Source organism: Rattus norvegicus, chromosome 8, assembly GCF_021556685.1.
Source record: "Rattus norvegicus strain SHRSP/BbbUtx chromosome 8, alternate assembly SHRSP_T2T, whole genome shotgun sequence".
Classification (NCBI taxonomy): Eukaryota; Metazoa; Chordata; class Mammalia; order Rodentia; family Muridae; genus Rattus; species Rattus norvegicus.
In genome coordinates this window covers 22913139-22934770 of record NC_141541.1, presented here as the reverse complement: position 1 = coordinate 22934770, position 21632 = coordinate 22913139, and the positions used below count along the sequence as shown (strand labels likewise).

The following is a 21632-nucleotide window of genomic DNA, read 5'->3' as shown; positions in this document are numbered from 1 at the left end:
AATCTTCCAGACAAAAACTACACGAAAAAATAATGAAACTAACAGGTATTTTGAGTCAAATTGACCTAACAGGACTCTATAAAATACTTAACCCAAAACAAAAAGTATATCTATTCTTCTTAGCACCTCATCAATCCTTTTCCAAAATTTTACCATATTGTACATTCCAAAGCAAGTATTGAGAGATACATGAAAATTGAAATAAAACCATGATCTTATCAGTGTGTCATAGATTAAATTAAAGCTGGATTTCAAGTACAGAAGCACCAGAAAGGCTACAGAATCACAGAAATTGAATAAATCTCTACTCAACAATCTTTTGGTCAGGGAAGAAATAAAGAAAGAAATAAAAGACTTTCTAAGTTTCTTCTTAAGAAAATTAGAAAAAAATTCATACCAGCAATTTAAAAGTACACCTTAAAGGTCTAGAAAAAATAAGAAGAAGAAGCAAACACACCAAAAGTATGTAGGAGGCAGTAAATAATAAAACTCAAGGTGGAAATCAATCAGTTAAGAACAGAGAAAATACAAAGAATAAGTAAAACCAAAACTGGTTCATTGAGAAACTCAATGAGATAAACAAATTCTTAGCCAAAATATTCAAAACATAAGACAGTATGCAAAAAAATAAAATAAGAATTGAAAAAGGAGACATAGCAAAAGACACTGAAGAATTCCAAATAATTGTCAAGTCTTTACTTCAAAAACCTGCACTCCACAAAATTGGAAAACTCTTAATGAAATGAATGTTTTATATAGATACCACTTACCAATATTAAATCAAGATAAGGTAAACATTTAAATAGCCTTATGACCCCTAAGGAAATAGAAACAGTCATTAAGAGTCGCCCAAAGAAACAAAGGGAGGGTCAGAGGGTTTTAATGCAGATTTTGTCCAGACTTTCAAATGATAGCTGACACCAACACTCCTCAGACTATTCCACAAAATAGAAAGAGAATGAAGACTGCCAAAGTTGTTCATGAAAACAAAGTCATCTGATATATAAACCACACGAAGATTCAACAATGAAAAAGAACTTCAGACTGACAAAAGCGATCTATAGATTCAATGTGATCCCTATCAAAATCCCAATCCAATTACTCAGAGAGTTAGACAGAATAATTTACAAATTCCCCTGGAATAACAAACAAACCAGGATACCTAAAACTATCCTCAACAATAAAAGGATGTCTGGGAGAATCACTATCCCTGAACTAAAGCAGTATTACAGGACAATAGTAATAATAACTGCATGGTATTGGTACAGGGACAGAGAGATAGACGAGTGGAATAGAATTGAAGATCCAGAAATGAACCCACACGTCTATGGTCACTTGACTTTTGACAAAGGAGCCAAATCTATCCAATGGAAACAAGATAGCATTTTCAGCAAATGGTACTGGTTCAACTGGAGGTCAGTATGTAGAAGAATGCATATCAATCCATGCTTATCACCCTGTACAAAGCTTAAGTCCAAGTGGATCAAGGACCTTTACATCAAACCAGATACACTCAAACTAATAGAAGAAAAACTGGGGAAGCATCTGGAACACATGGGCACTGGAGAAAATTTCCTGAACAAAACACCAATGGCTTATGCTCTAAGATCAAGAATCGACAAATGGGATCACATAAAACTGCAAAGCTTCTGTAAGGCAAAGGACACTGTGGTTAGGACAAAACAACAACCAACAGACTGGGAAAAAATCTTTACCAATCCTACAACAGATAGAGGGCTTATATCCAAAATATACAAAGAACTCAAGAAGTTAGACCGCAGGGAGACAAATAACCCTATTAAAAAATGGGGTTCAGAGTTAAAGAATTCACAGCTGAGGAATGCTGAAGGGCTGAGAAACACCTAAAGAAATGTTCAACATCTTTAGTCATAAGGGAAATGCAAATCAAAACAACCCTGAGATTTCACCTGAGACCAGTGAGAATGGCTAAGATCAAAAATCCAGGTGACAGCAAATGCTGGCGAGGATGTGGAGAAAGAGGAACACTCCTCCATTGTTGGTGGGATTGCAGACTGGTACAACCATTCTGGAAATCAGTCTGGAGGTTCCTCAGAAAATTGGACATTGAACTACCTGAGGACCCAGCTATACCTCTTTTGGGCATATACCCACAAGATGCCCCAACATATAACAAAGACGCATGCTCCACTATGTTCATAGCAGCCTTATTTATAATAGCGAGAAGCTGGAAAGAACCCAGATGCCCTTCAACAGAGCAATGGATACAGAAAATGTGGTACATCTACACAATGGAATATTACTCAGGTATCAAAAACAATGGCTTTATGAAATTCGTAGGCAAATGGATGGAACTGGAAAATATCATCCTGAGTGAGGTAACCCAATCACAGAAAAACACACATGGTATGCACTCATTGATAAGTGGCTATTAGCCCAAATGCTTGAATTACCCTAGATGCCTAGAACAAATGAAACTCAAGAAGGATGACCAAAATGTGAATACTTCACTCCTTCTTTAAAAGGGGAACAAGGATACCTTTGGCAGGGAATAGGGAGGTAAAGTTTTGAACAAGGCAGAAGGGACACCCATTCAGAGCCTGCCCCACATGTGGCCCATACATATACAGCCACCAAACTAGATAAGATGGATGAAGCAAAGAAGTGCAGGCCGACCGGAACCGGATGTAGATCTCTCCTGAGAGACACAGCCAGAATACAGCAAATACATTGGCGAATGCCAGCAGCAAACCACTGAACTGAGAATGGAACACCCGTTGAAGGAATCAGAGAAAGGACTGGAAGAGCTTGAAGTGGCTCAAGACCCCATATGAACAACAATGCCAACCAACCAGAGCTTCCAGGGACTAAGCAACTACGCAAAGACTATACATGGACTGACCCTGGCTCCATCCTCATAGGTAGCAATGAATAGCCTAGTAAGAGCACCAGTGGAAGGGAAGCCCTTGGTCTTGCCAAAACTGAACACCTAGTGAACGTGATTTTTTGGGGGAGGGTGGTAATGTGTGGGAGGATGGGGAGGGGAAACCCATATAGAAGTGGAGAGGGATGTTGGCTTGGAAACCAGGAAGGTGAATAACAATCGAAATATATATAATAATTACTCAATTAATAAAGATTTAAAAAAATACTCAATAAAATACTCAAAATTGAATCCAGGAACACATAAAAACATTATCCATTATTATCAAGTAGACTTCATCTCAGGAATGCAGGGACGGTGCAGTATGAGGAAATCCATCTACATAATGCATCTTATTAACTAACTGAAAGAAAAGAGTCACCGGATCATCTTATTAGATGCTGAAAAGGCCTTTGTCAAAATTTACCACTCACTCATATTAAAATTATTACAGAGATTAAGAATAAAAGGCATATACCTAAACATAAACAAAGAAATGCACAGCAAGTAAATGTCCAACATCAAGCTAAATGGAGATAAACAAAAAGCAATTCTACTAATATCAGGGACACCAAAAGGCTGCTCATACCCTCCATATCTAATCCATATAGTACGTAAGTTCTAGCCAGAACAATAAACTACTAAAGGATATAAAAGGAATACAAATAGGAAAAGCAGAAGTCAACGGATCACTATTAGCAGATATCATGGTGTTGCAGAACCCCCAAAAATGCTACACAAATTGATCAGTGGAGGCGGTGCATGTTCCTTCATATCCTGCCCAATGTTCTGAGTTACTCAATGAAAGACACACACATGAATCCTTATATTTTAATATGCCTTAAACAGCTCAATGGCTGGGTGACTTCTTAACCTCAGCTGGTGACACATTCTCCCCTTTGATATTCCCAACTAATCACTCAGTAAAATTTATACTTCATCTTGGCTACCATAGACACAGGTCTTCAAGCCTCCTGAGCCACAATCCCTGTGTCTTACATGCTAGCTATATGTCTTTTCTGTAGTTCTCAGTTCTGATCAATATTCTTTTTCTGGCATGGTGCTTCTCTCCTTGGTCTTTCCTCAGTACCTTGTTCTGGAATCCTATTTTTCCCACTTCTGTCTCCCGGGCCAAGCATTAGTCCCCAGCAACTTTATTTATCAATCAAAACCAACTGGATGCAAGTACCCTTGGCATCTAACATGTAGATTCTTGTGCAATTTGGAGAACCTCTGTAGACAGATTGTCACACACACAACACACAGACACACACACACACACACACACACCACACAAACATACACATACACATACAAACACACATATCACACAGAGTGAGAGAGAAAGAATGAGAGAGTCTGAGACAGAGAAAATGAGAGAGAGAGAAACATAGAGATAACATGTGCAAAATAAAATACATCTTAAAGCAAAGAACAAAATTAATAAAAACAGAATCTTGCTCATAAAGAATAAACTTCTGATCTGTGGAAATGTGTCAGTGAGAAAAAGCATTTCTTGCTCTTTCAGAGGATGAGGTTTTGGTTCATAGCATACATATCAAGTAAGCCATGTTGTTTATAACAATAGTTCTAGAGAATCAGACACCCTACTTTGGGATATATGGGCAACGCGCTACCCTACACAAACACAAAAATGAGCACATATAAATATATTTAAGAATAAAATTTTATACTAAGAATGGAATTTCAATATTTATATTATAAACAGAATTGGCATTTCAAATATACAAATAACTTTAGTTATGATAAGGATAAGTACAGGAAGCTCGTTGAAAATGTAATAATATTTTTAAACAAAAAGAAAAATAAATATAATATGTAAAGGAATTGCAACTTTGAAATATGGGAATTTTAATTAATGCTTGGATACAATACACTTATACAATTGCTAAGAGAAACACACATATTCTTAGGACAATTGGTAATGCTTAAATTACTTATCAGAAGATAATTGAATATAGTTAAACATAATTTGCACTTTCTTATACGTAAAAATCTCTACATATAAAATTATCTTGTTTCCTCCAAAATATATTTAGGGAAATATTCAATTGTTCATAAACACATGCCCAAAAAAAATTAGACACCGAATTTATACCAACATAAAAATGGTTCTTAATTTGGATATCACTATATATTGCAGTACCCAAAGGCATTGCAAATAAATGGGCTACTATTAAACTCATTAAAATTAGAGACATTAAAGCATTAGAGAAAATACAACACATTTAATGTATTTATTACTTAATGAGTTTGGTATCTAAAATATCATTTCTGTTCTTTAAACATCATTTCTTTACTTGACAGAGAATCTGAGCCTACATAGTTTTTACAGTTTCAGTAAATGTTTGTCACACTCAAAACAACAAAATTGATGTCATTATATATCATAAAATTCGTTATATAATCATAGGAACTTTGTATTAAGTATTTATTTGTTGTAACAATACATCAAATAAAATATTGAGAGAAGAGATTATTTAGGGTTCATTTTTTTAGGATTTAATCAACATGGTGTTCTGTATGACAGTAGAGTTCTTTAATATCTGTACATAAGTAATCAGGAAAAGGGAGGTGGCAGCGGTTAATGTACTTTCTCCTTTATATTGTTTTATTTAATCTGATACATCAGTCACTGGGATAGTATCTTGCAACATTGGGATGCACATTCCTCTATCAATTAGAATCTTCTTAATATGCCCTGAAAGGCATATCCACAGGTTTTCCCAGTGTTTTAAAATGTACTCAAGTAGACAACAAGGCAGATATCTGAAGTTGTTAGAATGTCTTATACCCAGTCCAGATTGATTCAATGGACAGAATTGTTTTTCCTCTTTATTAGCATAACTCCTATTTTTTGTCTTTTATACTTTTACATTAAGATAAAACAAATAATTATACATGAGATCACATAGTTTATTTCATCTTCTGAAGGTAGACTTTTTCTCATTAATCACATAAGCAATTAGAAAGACAAATGTTATTTGGAATGGGTTTTGACATGCTTCTAGGTACCATATTTTGTTTACTAGAAAAAAATAAAATCTGGTTTCACTATAAAAAAATCATTAGCAGGATAAGATGGTGCTTTTGTGCTTCTGTGTTTGGCATCATTCCCAGATACAACAGTGGCATTTTTAGTCATTTTTCTTCAGGAATGTAGCCTCTGCTTAATTGCCTATATTCCACTAAATATGCCCTCACTCATGAATATTATTGCAGCAGCTAATATATTCAGTAGCTTTGAGAACAGAAAAGGAGTTCAAGTAGTTGAAAGAACTAGGGGGACGTTTAGGAAGGACTGTGGTGGATTTCATGGAAAGATATTCAAAATGGATATAAAATTCTTAAATTATTTTTAAAAAATCATAATATGTGTGGATGAATTTCAAATATCTCATGATCACCTCAAAATGTTTTATTCATCAGCTATTAAAAATTTATTAATAAAGAAATGAAGAGTGACATTCTTAAAAAGTAATTTTGTCCCAGTGATCTCTTCACCGATTGCCTTTCATAGTAGACCTAAGTCCAAGATAGTGAAGGAAATTTCTCGTGACCAAGTAAAGGGTGTCTACACACTCACACATATACACACATATGCACAAGAACATGCACATACACGTGCAGATATGCATGAGTACACACACAGCTAAAATTAAAACTTATCTTCATATCCCCTTTCTTGTGAATAAAAAAAAATTCTATGTCCAGGTTTGAAATCCTATGACAAGGAGGGCTGAAGTAATGGCTTTAAGATTGAGAGATCTTGCTGCATTTCCAGAGGGTATCTTCCCAGCATTATGGTTGTTTAGCTTACAATTACCAGAGTTTCTACTAGAGGGAATCTAAAGCACACCTCTGGCTTCAGTATTTATTCACATAGATATATAAGGAAAGCAAATGCACACAAACACACATGTACATGTTAATAAAATTAGAACTCTAGTGGGATAGAAAACTGTTCTGTAGTTAAATCATTGGCTACACAATTAGAGGAATAAGATTCAATCCTTACCTCCTACTTGAGAGTTACCAACTGTTTGCACCTCTAGGTCCAGAGTATGTGACATCCACCTCTGGGCAATATGGGAATTAGGTATACTCATTGTATACGTTCATGCATACAGGCAAACACCAAAACGTGTAAAATAAATTATATTAAAATGAAATTCTATGCCTAGTTTCAAGGAAGTAAAATCAAAGCAAGAAAAATGAAACACCATTTTAAGTTAAGTTTACTGAATCATTATATTAGAAGAAATAACAGGCATGTTGGCTCATATAAATTCTTGTGCAATTTGGAGAACCTCTGTAAACAGATTCTCTCTCTCTCTCTCTCTCTCTCTCTCTCTCTTTCTCTCTCTCTCTCTCTCACACACACACACACACAAACACACATACATATAAACACATCACACACACACACACACACACACACACAAACACACATATCACACAAAGTGAGAGAGAAAGAATGAGACAGAGATTGGCTATCCTACAACACTGACTTACTCTATAACCAAGCCCCAGGCTCATCATACATAACAGAAGAGAGTCTAACAAGAACTTTCTTCAGTGCCTCCTTCATATCCCCGTTCTTTAAACTATAGACAAAGGGATTCAACATTGGAGGAACTACAGAATACATAACTGAAGCCACAGCAATCTTTTGTGGTGCATCAATTACATTTGAGGTAATGTATACACCAAATCCTGTCCCATAGAACAAGGAAACAACTGACAAATGAGACCCACAAGTGGAAAAGGCTTTGTACTTTCCTTCTGATGATGGCATTTTCAATACTGTAGAAATAATGTGAAAATAAGATAAAATTATTCCAAGCAGAGGAACACCAGCAAAAATAGAAGCTGTAGCAAATATCAAGATGTTGTTGATGAGGCTATCAGAACAGGTAAGCTTGAGGATTTGAGCAATTTCACAGAAGAAGTGGAGGATTTCCAGGTCTGTGCAGAAGGTCAAGTGCAGTACCATCAAACTATGCAGCAGACCATTTACAATACTAATAAATAAAGTGATAAGAACCAGAATAACACAGAAGCAGGGATTCATGAGGACTGTGTATCTTAATGGAAAACAGATGGCTATATAGCGGTCATAGGCCATTATTCCAAGGAGAAAAGACTCAAAGATGACACAAACAGCCACAAAGCATCCCTGGCTGAGGCAGCCAGCAAAAGTGATTCTGTGATCCTGTGTTTGTATATTCCACAACATCTTTGGGACTGTGATGTTAATTAAATACATGTCATTAAAGGAGAGATGACAGAGAAAGAAATACATGGGGGTGTGGAGGTGAGAGTCACAGTTGATGGCCAATATTATAAGAAGATTTCCAAAGATGGTAATCAAGTACATACACAGAAAAAAGCCAAAGATGAAGGGCTGCAGCTCTGTATCATCTGTGAGTCCACGAAGAAAAATATCCAAAACCACTGATTTGTTTTTAACTTCCATGTTACACATAAATCTTAAGGAAATAGGACAAAAAGTCTTTGAAGTATAGGAAATACAAGTAGAATTTTAAAATGAGCTATTAGAGAAGAACATTATATGAGCCTTAGTGTTTCAAATTTAGTCTTCTCTTTTTATTTTCAGAATAGAATGTGAAGAAATTAGTTTGAAAGCAACACTATCTACTTTGTCCTACATAGTTATGGATATCCAGTAATTAATACCCATAGTGAACTTACCTCTACTATCATTACAGGAATGGTTACATGTACTTGACTACATATTACAAGTCATTGTGTTTGAAAAAAAGAGCTTTTTTGCTCTGAATTAAATGGCACCATTACAAAAGGACAACAGTTAAAGAATAATCAAGATTGTTTTGCAGTAGAAAATTTCATGGTAATGAACTGTGTAGTAATTTGATAATAGGAGGACAATTATGTGGAATGTTTTCTAATCATCTCATGAATGTTCTTCTGATTCACCATGCTGATAGTCTAAAATACCCTGGTTCATTTCTAAAGATTATTCATGGGGTCTCAAAGTAACTCTGTAATTCTGTAATTCAGAATAATGTACATATCTCACCTGTATGTTCCAAATGGAAGAAATCTCAAACAGACTCGAGTAAAGAAAAGTTTGCTGGTTAAAGATAATTTTTTTTCTGAACTGAGTCCAAGGTATTTCAAGATTTTTGAAATGCTGCTGAGTAGGCCATAAGTTGAATGCTTTGTCTCAGGAGGTTTATGTTGAAAGATCCTCATTAGACCAACTACATAACTATTACTCTAAACCCTTGAGTTCATATCCTTAAATATCAGTACAAAAGCAACCAGAGCTTCCAGGGACTAAGCCACTACCTAAAGATTATACATGGACTGACCCTGGACTCTGACCTCATAGGTAGCAATGAATATCCTAGTAAGAGCACCAGTGGAAGGGGAAGCCCTGGGTCCTGCTAAGACTGAACCCCCAGTGAACTAGACTGGTGGGGGGAGGGCGGCAATGGGGGGAGGGTTGGGAGGGGAACACCCATAAGGAAGGGGAGGGGGGATGGGGATGTTTGCCCGGATACCGGGAAAGGGAATAACACTCGAAATGTATATAAGAAATACTCAAGTTAATAAAAAAAAAAAAGTAATGGACAATTTTGAACATTTGACATTCAGACCCTGAAGACCTGTTGAACACAACAGTTTCTTCCCACACTTCATAACATTATATCCGTAAAATATGCTACTACTTTCACTAATTTCACACATCCTTTATAAGATTCTGTACAAGCTAGAGGTTCTTTATCTTTTCCATGATCTCTTATAGCCTATATCCAATTATAATTTATTAACATGTTCTATTCCTGTGTACACAATAGCACATGTTCACATTTTCAATTATCATAAAAAATCAAACAATGTTGTGTTTCCCATGCATCATATCTCTGATCTGAATTACAATTTTTGCTTTTTGTTCTACTGTACATTTCTTGCCTGTTTCTAGTAATCACTGCTAATAGTAAGACAATATTCAAATACTGTGACCCTACACACTGAATTTGTGCAACATTTTTTCATAATTGTTTGCAATCATTTTTCACATGAAAGAAGACAATGTCTTTAATTTAGGAGATTTATTATATTTGTAATTTTATATTTTGTATTCAATTTTATTTAACTTATTTGCATTGGCTGTTGTTTTATTTAAAGTTGATTAATAATAAGAGAGTAAGAAGGCATGTTAGTTAAAGGCTGAGTCTAGTTATTGTCTGATAGATTAATCATCTACTCTTCCAAACCATCTGGCCTAGAGCACTCAACCAGAACTTGCAAGTCATTACCAGCCTATATAAGCCAACATAGTAATAACCAGCCTGTGCTTACTCCCTTTTACAATGCATGTAATAAAAGTTTTCCCATAATTTGCAATACATCAGTGATCTTACCTATCTACTTTAATTGTTGGAAACCAGCTATAATAAATGATTTGATGTGTCATTTCTTTTTATTTTTGTACTCTGGAAACATGTTTTTTCCATATATTTTTCATTGTATTTACATCCCAATATATGCACCTATCTTCTCCCAGTGCTCATGGGTACAGATATTCTTCTCAATTTCCCCTGCCTTTCCCCTTTGAGAAAGGGGAAGAACCAATGGGTTATAATTCCATCCTGGCACATGAAGTCACCCCAGGACTAAGTGCATGTTCTCAATTTAAGGAGTCCTGTTAAGTTAATAGAATCCACAGGCAGGCAACTGAAAAGAGGACAGTGCCCAATAAAACTGTACTTTCTTAATCTATACAATAGTTTTACCTATCCCTTTCTTTATCTATATAATAGTTTTCTTCACTTAGCAAGACTATGAATAGGAGGTGAACACCCAGAAGTGCAGACCATCCTGAGACAACAAGACAGACTGTCACTTCTGCCCAAATTTGCCCACAACCCTCGCCTAAGAGGAAACTGCATAGTGCCTCTAGATACAGGAATATAGGAGCATTCAGAATCAGGTAACTGTAGTTCCAGTCTGCTCCCAGAAGAAACTGAACTGATCAAACACTTTCCTGCACCCAAATCTCTTGGGGGATAGAGCTGAACCTCAGAAGTGTGGACACTCCTGAGAAATTAGAGGAGACTGCCCTCTGCCAAGATTCCTGACCCAAGAGGGAATCACGTAGTGCCATCTAGCTCCCCTGGGCACAGGGAACTAGAAATAGTCAGGGGCAGGACCATTCTTATTCCAGCCTGTGCCAGAGCTGAAAGAGAGTCATCAAGAGTGCCTACACATCTGAGAGCAGAGCACTCTGTTCCCAGAAACTGCTGAAAGAAAACATGAAAACAAGTCTAACAGGAGTGCTGACACAAAGGCCTACAGAAAGGTCAAGCCACTGTCAGAAACAGCAAGACAAGCTAACAACAGAGACAACCTGACGACAAGAAGCAAGTGCAGGAGCCTAAGCAACAGAAAGCAAGACTACTTGGCAACATCAAGGTCCTATTTTCCCACCAAAGCAAGTACTGGATAGCCAAACACACTACACTGGAAAAACAAGATTTAATTTTAAAATCACATTTTATGAAGAAGGTGGAGGAATTTAAGAAGGACATAGCTCCCTGAAAAAAAACAGGACAACACAAGTAAACAAGTAGAAGCTCTTAAAGAAGAAACACAAAAATCCCTTAAAGAATTACAGGAAAACACAAACTGACAGGTGAAGGAATTGATGAAAATCATCCAGGAGTTAAAAATGGAAATAGAAACAATAATCGAAGTACTAAGGGAGACAACCATGGAGATAGAAAACCTATGGAAGAGATCAGGAATCATAGATGCAAGCATCAAAAACAGAATACAAGAGACAGAAGTGAGAATCTCAGGGGCAGAAGATTCCATAAAAAACAAGATACAATCTTCAAAGATAATATAAAACACATAAAGCTCCTAATCCAATATATCCAGGAAATCCAGGAAAGAAAAAGAAGTTTAAAACTAAGAAAAATAGGTATAGAAGAGAGTGAAGTCTCCCAACATAAAGGACAAATAAATATCCTCAACAAAAGTATAGAAGAAAACTTCCCTAACCTAAAAAAAAAGAGATGCCCATAAACATACAAGAAGCCTACAGAACTCCAAACATATTGGACCAGAAGAGAAATACCTCCCATCTCATAATAGTTAAAACACTAAATGAGAGAGAGAGAGAGAGAGAGAGAGAGAGAGAGAGAGAGAGAGAGAGAGAGAATACTAAAAGCAGTAAGGGAAAAAAGGTCAAGTGACAAATAAAGGAAGATCTATAAGAACTACACAACACTTCTCATTGGAGACTATGAAGCCAGAAGATCTTGGACTGATGTCACACAGACCTTAAGAGAACAGAAATGCCAGCCCAGGCTACCATATCCAACAAAATTCTCAGTTAACAAAGAGGAAGAAACCAAGATATTCCATGAAAAAAAACAAATTTATACAATAACTTTCTTCAAATCCCACCCTACAAAGAATAATGGAAAACTCAAACACAAGGAGGAAAACTACCCCAAAGAAAAAGCAAGGAAGTAATTTCCTTGCAAAGTAACCAAAAGAAGAAAGACACACAAACATAATTCCAACTCTACATACAAAAATGATAGGAAGCAACAACCTATTCCTTAATATCTCTCAACATCAATGGATTCCAGTCCTAAATAAAAAGACATAGACAAACAGACTGGATACATAAAGACGACCCAGAATTTTGCTGCAGAGAGGAAACACACCTCAGAGACAAAGACAGATACCACCTCAGAGTAAAAAGCTAGAAAAAAATTTTCCAAGTAAGTGGTATGAAGAAACAAGATAGAGTAACCATTCTAATATCGAATAAAAATGACTTTCAACCAAAAATAATTAAAAAAGATAAGGAAGGACACTTCATATTCATTAGAGGAAAAATGACCAAAAATGAGCTCTCAATCATAAATATCTATGCTCCAAAAGCAAGGGCCCGTAGATTCTTAAAACAAACCTTACTAACACTCAATCACACATTGCACCTCACAAAATAATAGTAGGGGATTTCAACAACCCACTCTCATCAATGGCCAGGTCATGTAAACAAAAATTAAGTAAATACATAGAGGAACTAACAAAAGTTAAGAACCAAATACATTTACAATTATCTATAGAATATTTAATCCAAAAACAAAAGAATGTACCTTCTTCTCAGCAGCACACTGAGCTTCTCCAAAATTGACCATATAATCAGTCACAAATAAGCCTCAACAGATACAAGAAGATAAAAGTAATCCCATGCTGATATCAAGCAAGTAGAAACATAAAGGACTATACAAAAGGAGCTGGTTCTTTGAGAAAAATCATCAAGATAGATAAATTCTTGGAAAGACTAACCAGAGGGCACAGAGAGTGTATACAAATTAACAAAATCAGAAATGAAAAGGGGCCATAAGAACAGAATCTGAGGAAATTCAAAAACCATCAGATTCTACTACAAAAGCCTATATTAAAAAAAATTGAAAAAATGGACAATTTTATAGTCAAATGCCAGGTACCAAAGTTAAATCAGGAACAGATAAACCATCTAAACAATCCCATAACTCCTAAAGAAAAAAGTAGTAGTCTTCCAACCAAGAAGAGCTCAGGACCAGATGGGTTTAGTACAGAATTCTATCAGACCTTCACAGAAGACCTCATATCAATACTGTCCAAACTATTCTACAGAATAGGAATAGATGGAGCACTACCAAATTCCTTCTGTGAAGCCACAATTACTCTTACACCTAAAGCACACAAATATCCAACAAAGAAAGAATTTCAGACAAATGTCTCTTATTAATGTTGACGCAAATATACTGAATAAAATGCTTACAAACCAAATCCGAAAGCACATAAAAATAATCATCCATCATGATCAAGTATGTTTCAAGCCAGAGATGCAAGGATGGTTCAATATACAGAAATCCACCAACGTAATCCACTATGTAAACAAACTCAAATATAAATACCACGTGATCATTTCATTAGATTCTGAGAGAGTATATTGACAAAATTCAACAACCCTTCACGATCCAGAAAGATCAGGATTCAGGGCTCATACCTATACATAGTAAAAGCAATATACAAAAAACCAGTAGCTAACATCAAACTAAATGCAGAAAAAACTTGAAATAATCCCACTGTAATCAAGGACTAGACAAGGCTGTCCACTCTCTCCCTACTTATTCTAAATAGTACTCAAATCCTAGCCAGAGTAATCAGACAATAAAAGGATGTCAAACCGATACAAATTGGGAAGAAAGAATTCATAATATCACTATTTGCAGATGATATGATAGTATACTTAAGTGATCCCAAAAGTTCCACCAGAGAACTACTAAACCTGATAAATTCATTAAAGTGGCTGGGTATAAAATTAACTCAAACAAATCAGTAGCCTTCCTCTACTCAAAGGACAAACAGGGCAAGAAAGAAATTAGGGAAATGACACCCTTCACAATACTCCCAAATAATAGAAAATATCTTGGTGTGACTTTATCCAAGCAATTGAAATATCTTTATGACAAGAACTTCAAGTCCCTGAAGAAAGAAACGGAAGATTTCAGAAGATGGAAAGAGCTCCCATGCCCATGGATTGACAGGATTAATACAGTAAAAATGGCCACTTTGCCAAAGGCAATCTACAGATTCAGTCTAACCCCTATCAAATTTCCAACTCAGTTCTTCATAGAGATAGAAAGAACAATTTTAAAAATTCATTTAGAATAACAAAATAAAAAAAAAACAGGATAGCGAAAACTGTATTGAACAATAAAAACTATTGAACAATAAAAGAACTTCTGGGGGATTAACAATTCCTGACCTCCCACAGCAATACAGAGCAATAGTGATTAAAACAAAAAACTTTATGGTATAGAGACAGGGAGATAGATCAGTGGAGCACAATTGGAGACCCAGAAATGAACCCACATACGTATGGTCACTTGATTTTTGACAAAGGAGCTAAAACCATCCAATGGAAGAAAGACAGCATTTTCAACAAATGGTGCTGGTTCAACTAGAGGTCACCATGTACAAGAATGCAAATCAACCCATTCTTATTGCCTGGTACAAAGCTTAAGTGGATCAAGGACCTCCAATTCAAACCAGATATACTCAAACTAATAGACAAAAAAGTGGAAAAGATTCCCAAACACATGGGCACTAGGAAAAACTTCCTGAAGAAAACACCAACAACATATGCTCTAAGATCAAGAATCAGCAAGTGGTACCTCATAAAACTGCAAAGCTTCTGTAAGGCAGAGGGTACTGTCATTAAGACAAAATGGCAACCAACAGATTGGCAAAAGATCTTTATCAATATTTTGCTAATATCCAAAATGTACAAAAAACTGAAGAAGTTAGACTCCAGAGATATAAATTATACTATTAAAAATTGGGGTAGAGAGGTTTTTAGCTGGAGCCCCAACCTTGCTGATGCTGGCCCACAGTTCCCTGCCCCAAATGCCTTGGGCTAGAGAGCTCACCACCCAGACAAGTGGGCACTCCTGAGACTGCAGAGGGGGAGAGACCACCAATACTGCCCACCCTGCCCACATCCCTGGCCCAAGAGGAAACTGTAAAGCGCCTCTAGGAACCGGAAGATAGGGGCACTCAAACAGCAGGTCCCCTGTGGTCGAGACACCGAATGGACCTGAAGGAACCCAGTCAAAAGCTACCTGCACCCAAATCCCATGGGAGGCAAAGCTAAACCTTCAGAGGGGAAGACAGGCCTGGGAATCCAGAAGTAACTACACTCTGCCCACATTTCTGACTCCCGAGGCAAACACCTACCTCCATCTGGGACCCCGGTGTACAGAGGCCCCTGGAAAAGGCCGCTCAGGCCCTCCCTCATGGAGAACTCAAAAGCAGACCCCCAGGGGCAACTTGAGACCCAGGACCACAGGTAAGACCAACTATTCTGCTCCAAGCGACCTACTTGGTGGACTCAGGACACACCCACAGGAACAGCTGAAGACCAGTAGACAGGAAAGAATACATTCCTGAAAGGAGAACACTTTGTTCCCATAACTGGCTGAAAGAAAACAGGAAAACAGGTATACAGCACTCCTGACACATAGGCATATAGGATGGTCTCGCCCCTGTCAGAAGTAGCAGAACAAGGTAATATCAGAGAAAACCTGATGGTGAGAGGCAAGCACAGGGACCCAGGCAACAGAAACCAAGGCTGCATGGCATCATCAGAGCTCAATTCTCCTACCAGAGCAAACACTGAATATGCAAACACACCAGGAAAGCAAGATATAGATTTAAAAATCACGTTTGATCATAATGATGGACAACTTCAAGAAAGACATAAAGAACTCCATTAGAGAAATGCAGGAAAATATAAAAAAACAAATAGAAGCTAATAGAGAGGCATCACAAAAATCCCTGAAAGAATTCCAGGAAAACACAGTCAAACAGATGAAGGAATTAAAAATGAAAATAGAAGCAGTAAAGAAAGCACAAAGGGAGACAACCCTGGACATAGAAAACCAAAGGAAGAAATAAGGGGCTGTAGATACAAGTATCACCAACAGAATACAAGAGATAGAAGAGAGAATCTCAGGAGCAGAAGATTCCATAGAAATCATCAACACAATTGTCAAAGATAATGTAAAACGGAAAAAAAATACTGGTCCAATACATACAGGAATTCCAGGACTCAATGAGAAGATCAAACCTATGGATAATAGGTACAGAAGACAGTGAAGACTCCCAGCTCAAAGACCAGTAAATATCTTCAAAAAAATCATTGAACAAAACTTCCCTAACCTAAAGAAACAGATGTCCATAAACATACAAGAAGCCTACATAACTCCAAATAGATTGGCCCAGAAAAGAAAATCCTCCCGTCACATAATAGTCAAACCACCAAATGCACAAAACAAAGAAAGAATATTAAAGCAGTAAGGGTAAAACATCAAGTGATATATAAAGGCAGACCTATCAGAATCACACCAGACTTCTCACCAGAGACTATGAAAGCCAGAAGAGACTGTACAGATGTCATACAGACCCTAAGAGAACACAAATGCCAGCCCAGGTTAATGTATCTAGCAAAACTCTCAATTATCATAGATGGAGAAACCTAGATAATCCGTGACAATTCCAAATTTACACAATATATTTCTACAAATCCAGCCCTACAAAAAATAATAAGTGGTAAAGCCCAACATAAGGAGGCAAGCTGGGCTTGGGGATTTAGCTCAGTGGTAGAGCGGTTGCCTAGGAAGTGCAAGGCCCTGGGTTCGGTCCCCAGCTCTGAAAAAAAAAAAAAGTAAAGGAGGCAAGCTACACCATAGAAAAAACAAGAAACTAATCATCTTGGCAACAAAACAAAGAGAAGAAAAGCCCACAAACATAATATCTCACATCCAAATACAAATATAACAGGAAGCAACAATCATTATTCTTTAATATCTCTCAACATTAATGGACTCAACTACCCAATGAAAAGACTTAGATTAACAATCTGGATATGCAATGAGGACCCTGTATTCTTCTGCCTACAAGAAACATACCTCAGAGACAAAGACAGACACTACCTCAGAGTTAGGCTGGAAAACAAATTTCCAAGCAAATGGTCTGGAGAAGAAAGCTGTAGTAGCCATTCTAATACTGAATAAAATCAATTTTCAACTAAAAGTCATCAAAAAAGATAAGGAAGGACACTTCATATTCATCAAAGAAAAAATTCGCCAAGGTGAACTCTCAATCCTAAATATCTATGCTCCAAATACAAGGCCACCTACATACATAAAAGAAACCTTACTGAAGCTCAAAGCACACATTGCACCTCACGCAATAATAGTAGGAGATTTCAACACCACACTCTCATCAAAGGACAGATCATGGAAACAGAAATTGAACAGAGACATAGACACAAAAAGAGATGTCATGAACCAAATGGACTTAACAGATATTTATAGGACATTCTATCGTAAAAGAAAAGGATATACCTTCTTCTCACAACCTCATGGTACTTTCTCGAAAATTGACCATATAATTGGTCATAAAACAGCCTGAAAAGATACAGAAGGATAGAAATAATCCCATGCATCCTATCAGACCATCACGGGCTAAGGCTGGTCTTCAACAACAATAAGGGAAGAATACCCACATATACATGGAAATTGAACGATGCTCAGCTCAATGATAACCTGGTCAAGGAAGAAATAAAGGAAGAAATTAAAGACTTCTTAGAATTTAATGAAAATGAAGATACAACATACCAAAAGTTGTAGGAAACAAAGAAAGTGGTGCTAAGAGGAAAATTCATAGCTCTGAGTGCCTGAAGAAAGAAATAGGAGAGAGCATAATTAATAGCTTGGCAGCACACCTAAAAGCTCTGGAACAAAAAGAAGCGAATACACCCAGGAGGAGTAGAAGTCAGGAAATAATCAAACTCAGAGCTGAAATCAACCAAGTATAAACAAAAAGGACCATACAAAGAATCAACAGAAACAAAAGTTGGTTCTTTGAGAAAATCAACAAGATAGATAAACCCTTAGCCAGACTAATGAGAGTGCACAGAGAGTGTGTCCAAATTAAAAAAATCAGAAATGAAAGGGAGACATAACTAGAATATCAGAGGAAAATAAAAAATCATCAGATCCTACCACAAAAGCCTAAATTCAACAAAACTGGAAAATCTGGAGGAAATGGACAATTTCCAGACAGATACCAGGTAGTGAACTTAATCAGGAACAGGTAAACCATTAAAACAACCCCATAACTCCTAAAGAAATAGAAGCAGTTGTTAAAGGTCTCCCAACCAAAAAGAGCGCAGGACCAGATGGGTTCAGTGCAGAATTCTATCAGACATTCATAGAAGACCTCATACCAATACTATCCAAACTATTGCACAAAATTGAAACAGATGGAGCGCTACCGAATTCCTTCTATGAAGCCACAATTACTCTTATACCTAAACCACACAAAGACCCAAGAAAGAAAGAAAACTTCAGACCAATTTCCCTTATGAATATCGATGCAAAATAATCAATAAATTTCTGGCAAACTGAATCGAAAAGAACATCAAAGCAACCATCCAACATGATCAATTAGGCTTCATCCCAGGCAGGCAGGGATGGTTTAATATAGGGAAAACCATCAACTCGATCCACTATATAAACAAACTGAAAGATAAAAAGCACATGATCATTTCATTAGATGCTGAAAAAGCATTTGACAAAATTCAACACCCATACCTGATAAAAGTCCTGGAAAGAATAGGAGTTCAAGGCTCATACCTAAACATAGTAAAAGTCATATACAGCAAACCAGTAGCTAATGTTAAACTAAATGGAGAGAAACTTGGAGCAATCCCACTAAATTCATGGACTAGACAAGGCTCTCTACTCTCTCCCTAGTTATTCAATATAGTTCTTGAATTAGAGCAATCAGACAACAAAAGGAGATCAAAGGGCTATAGATTGGAAAAGAAGAAATCAAAATATCACTATTTGCAGATGATAGGATAGTATATTTAAGCAATGCCTAAATTTCCACCAGAGAGCTACTAAACCTGATAAACACTTTCAGCAAAGTATCTGGGTATAAAATTAACTCAAATAAATCAATAGCCTTCCTCTACACAAAAGAGAAACAGGCCGAGAAAGAAATTAGGGAAACAACAACATTCATAATAGTCCCAAATAATATAAAACACCTCGGTGTGACTTTAAGCAAGCAAGTGAAAGATCTGTATGATAAGAATTTCAAGCCTCTGAAGAAAGAAATTGAAGAAGATCTCAGAAGATGGAAATATCTCCCATGCTCATGGATTTGCAGGATTAATATAGTAAAAATGGCCATTTTTCCAAAAGCGATCTACAGATTCAATGCAATCCCCATCAAAATATCAATTCAAATCTTAAGAGTTAGACAGAACAATTTACAAATTCATCTGCAATAACAAAAAACCCAGGATAGTTAAAACTATCCTCAAGAATAAAAGAATTTCTGTGGGAATCAGTATCACTGAACTCAAGCAGTATTACAGAGCAATAGTGATAAAAACTGTATGGTATTGGTACAGAGATAGACAGATAGACCAGTGGAATAGAATTGAAGACCCAGAAATGAACCCGAACACCTATGGTCACTTGATTTTTGACAAAGGAGCCAAAACCATCAAATGGAAAAAAGATAGCATTTTCAGCAAATGGTGCTAATTCAGGAAGAGGTCAGCATGTAGAAGAAGGCAAATCAATTCATGCTTTTCACCCTGTACAAAGCTTAAGTACAAGTGGATCAAGGACCTCCACATCAATTCAGATACACTCAAACTAATAGAAGAAAAATTGGGGAAGAACCTCGAATATATGGGCACTGGAGAAAATTTCCTGAACAGAACACCAATGGCTTATGCTATAAGATAAAGAATCGACAAATGGGATCTCATAAAACTGCAAAGCTTCTGTACGGCAAAGTACACTGTTGTTAGGACAAAACGGCAACCAAAAGCATTTCCCAAATGCTTGAATTACTCTAGATGCACATAACTCATGAAAATCAAGAAGGATGACCAAAATGTGAATGCTTCACACCTTCTTTAAAAGGGGAACAAGAATACCCTTGGCAGGGAATAGGGAGGCAAAGTTTAGAACAGAGGCAGAAGGAACACTCATTCAGAACCTGCCCCACATGTGGCCCATACATATACAGCCACCCAATTAGATAAGATGGATACAGCAAAGAAGTGCAGGCCAACAGGAACCAGATGTAGATCTCTCCCGAGAGACACAGCCAGAATAAAGCAGCTACATAGACGAATGCCAGCAGCAAATCACTGAACTGAGAACAGGACCCCCGTTGAAGGAATCAGAGAAAGGACTGGAAGAGCTTGAAGTGGCTCGTGACCCCATATGAACAACAATTCCAAGCAACTAGAGCTTCCAGGGACTAAGCCACTACTCAAAGACTGTACATGGACTGACCCTGGGTTCCAACCTCATAGGTAGCAATGAATAGCCTAGTGATAGCACCAGTGAAAGGGAAAGCCCTTGATCCTGCCAAGACTGAACCCCCAGTGAATGGGATTTTTGGGGGGAGGGCGGTAATGGGGGGAGGATGTGGAGGGGAACACCCCTATAGAAGGGAAGGGAGAAGGGTTAGGGGGTTGTTGGCCTGGAAACCGGGAAGGGGAATAACAATCGAAATGTAAATAAGGAATACTCAAATTAATAAAGATTAAAAAAAAGTCGGAAACTTTAACACCCCACTGTCACTAATGGATATATTATTGAAACAGAGACTAAACAGAGGCACAGGGAAACTAACAGAAGTTGTGAACCAAAGGATTTTAGCATATCTGCAGAATATTTCACTTACCCCCAAAGAATATGCTGTCTTTTCCATGAATCTTGAAACAAAATCAGAAGCAAAACAGGTCTCAACAGACAGAAGAAAATTGAAATAATTCAGACGTTCTATCAGATCACCAAGGAATAAGGCTGGACATCAACATAACTAAAAACATCAGACAATATATAATCATGGAAATTGAACAACTCTCTACTCAATGATAACTTGGCAGAAATCATATAAAGAAAGATATTAAAGACTTTAAGGTATAAAAATGAAAATAAAAACACAGCATACCCAAACTTAGTGGACAATGAAAGCAGTGCTAAGAGGAAAATCCATAGTACTGACTGCTTTTATAAAGAAATTGGAGAGATGTTATCCTGGC

The 21632-nt window shown here is 36.9% G+C and overlaps 1 protein-coding gene across 1 annotated transcript; it reads right to left on the bottom strand.

Annotated features, from left to right (window-relative positions):
- Positions 1-7439: 7439 nt before the first annotated feature.
- Or7g22 (olfactory receptor family 7 subfamily G member 22) lies at positions 7440-8402 on the bottom strand. The gene is given in 1 exon segment (NM_001000879.1): positions 7440-8402. A coding segment is annotated over 1 exon segment (963 nt).
- Between the last annotated feature and the right edge of the window lie 13230 nt (positions 8403-21632).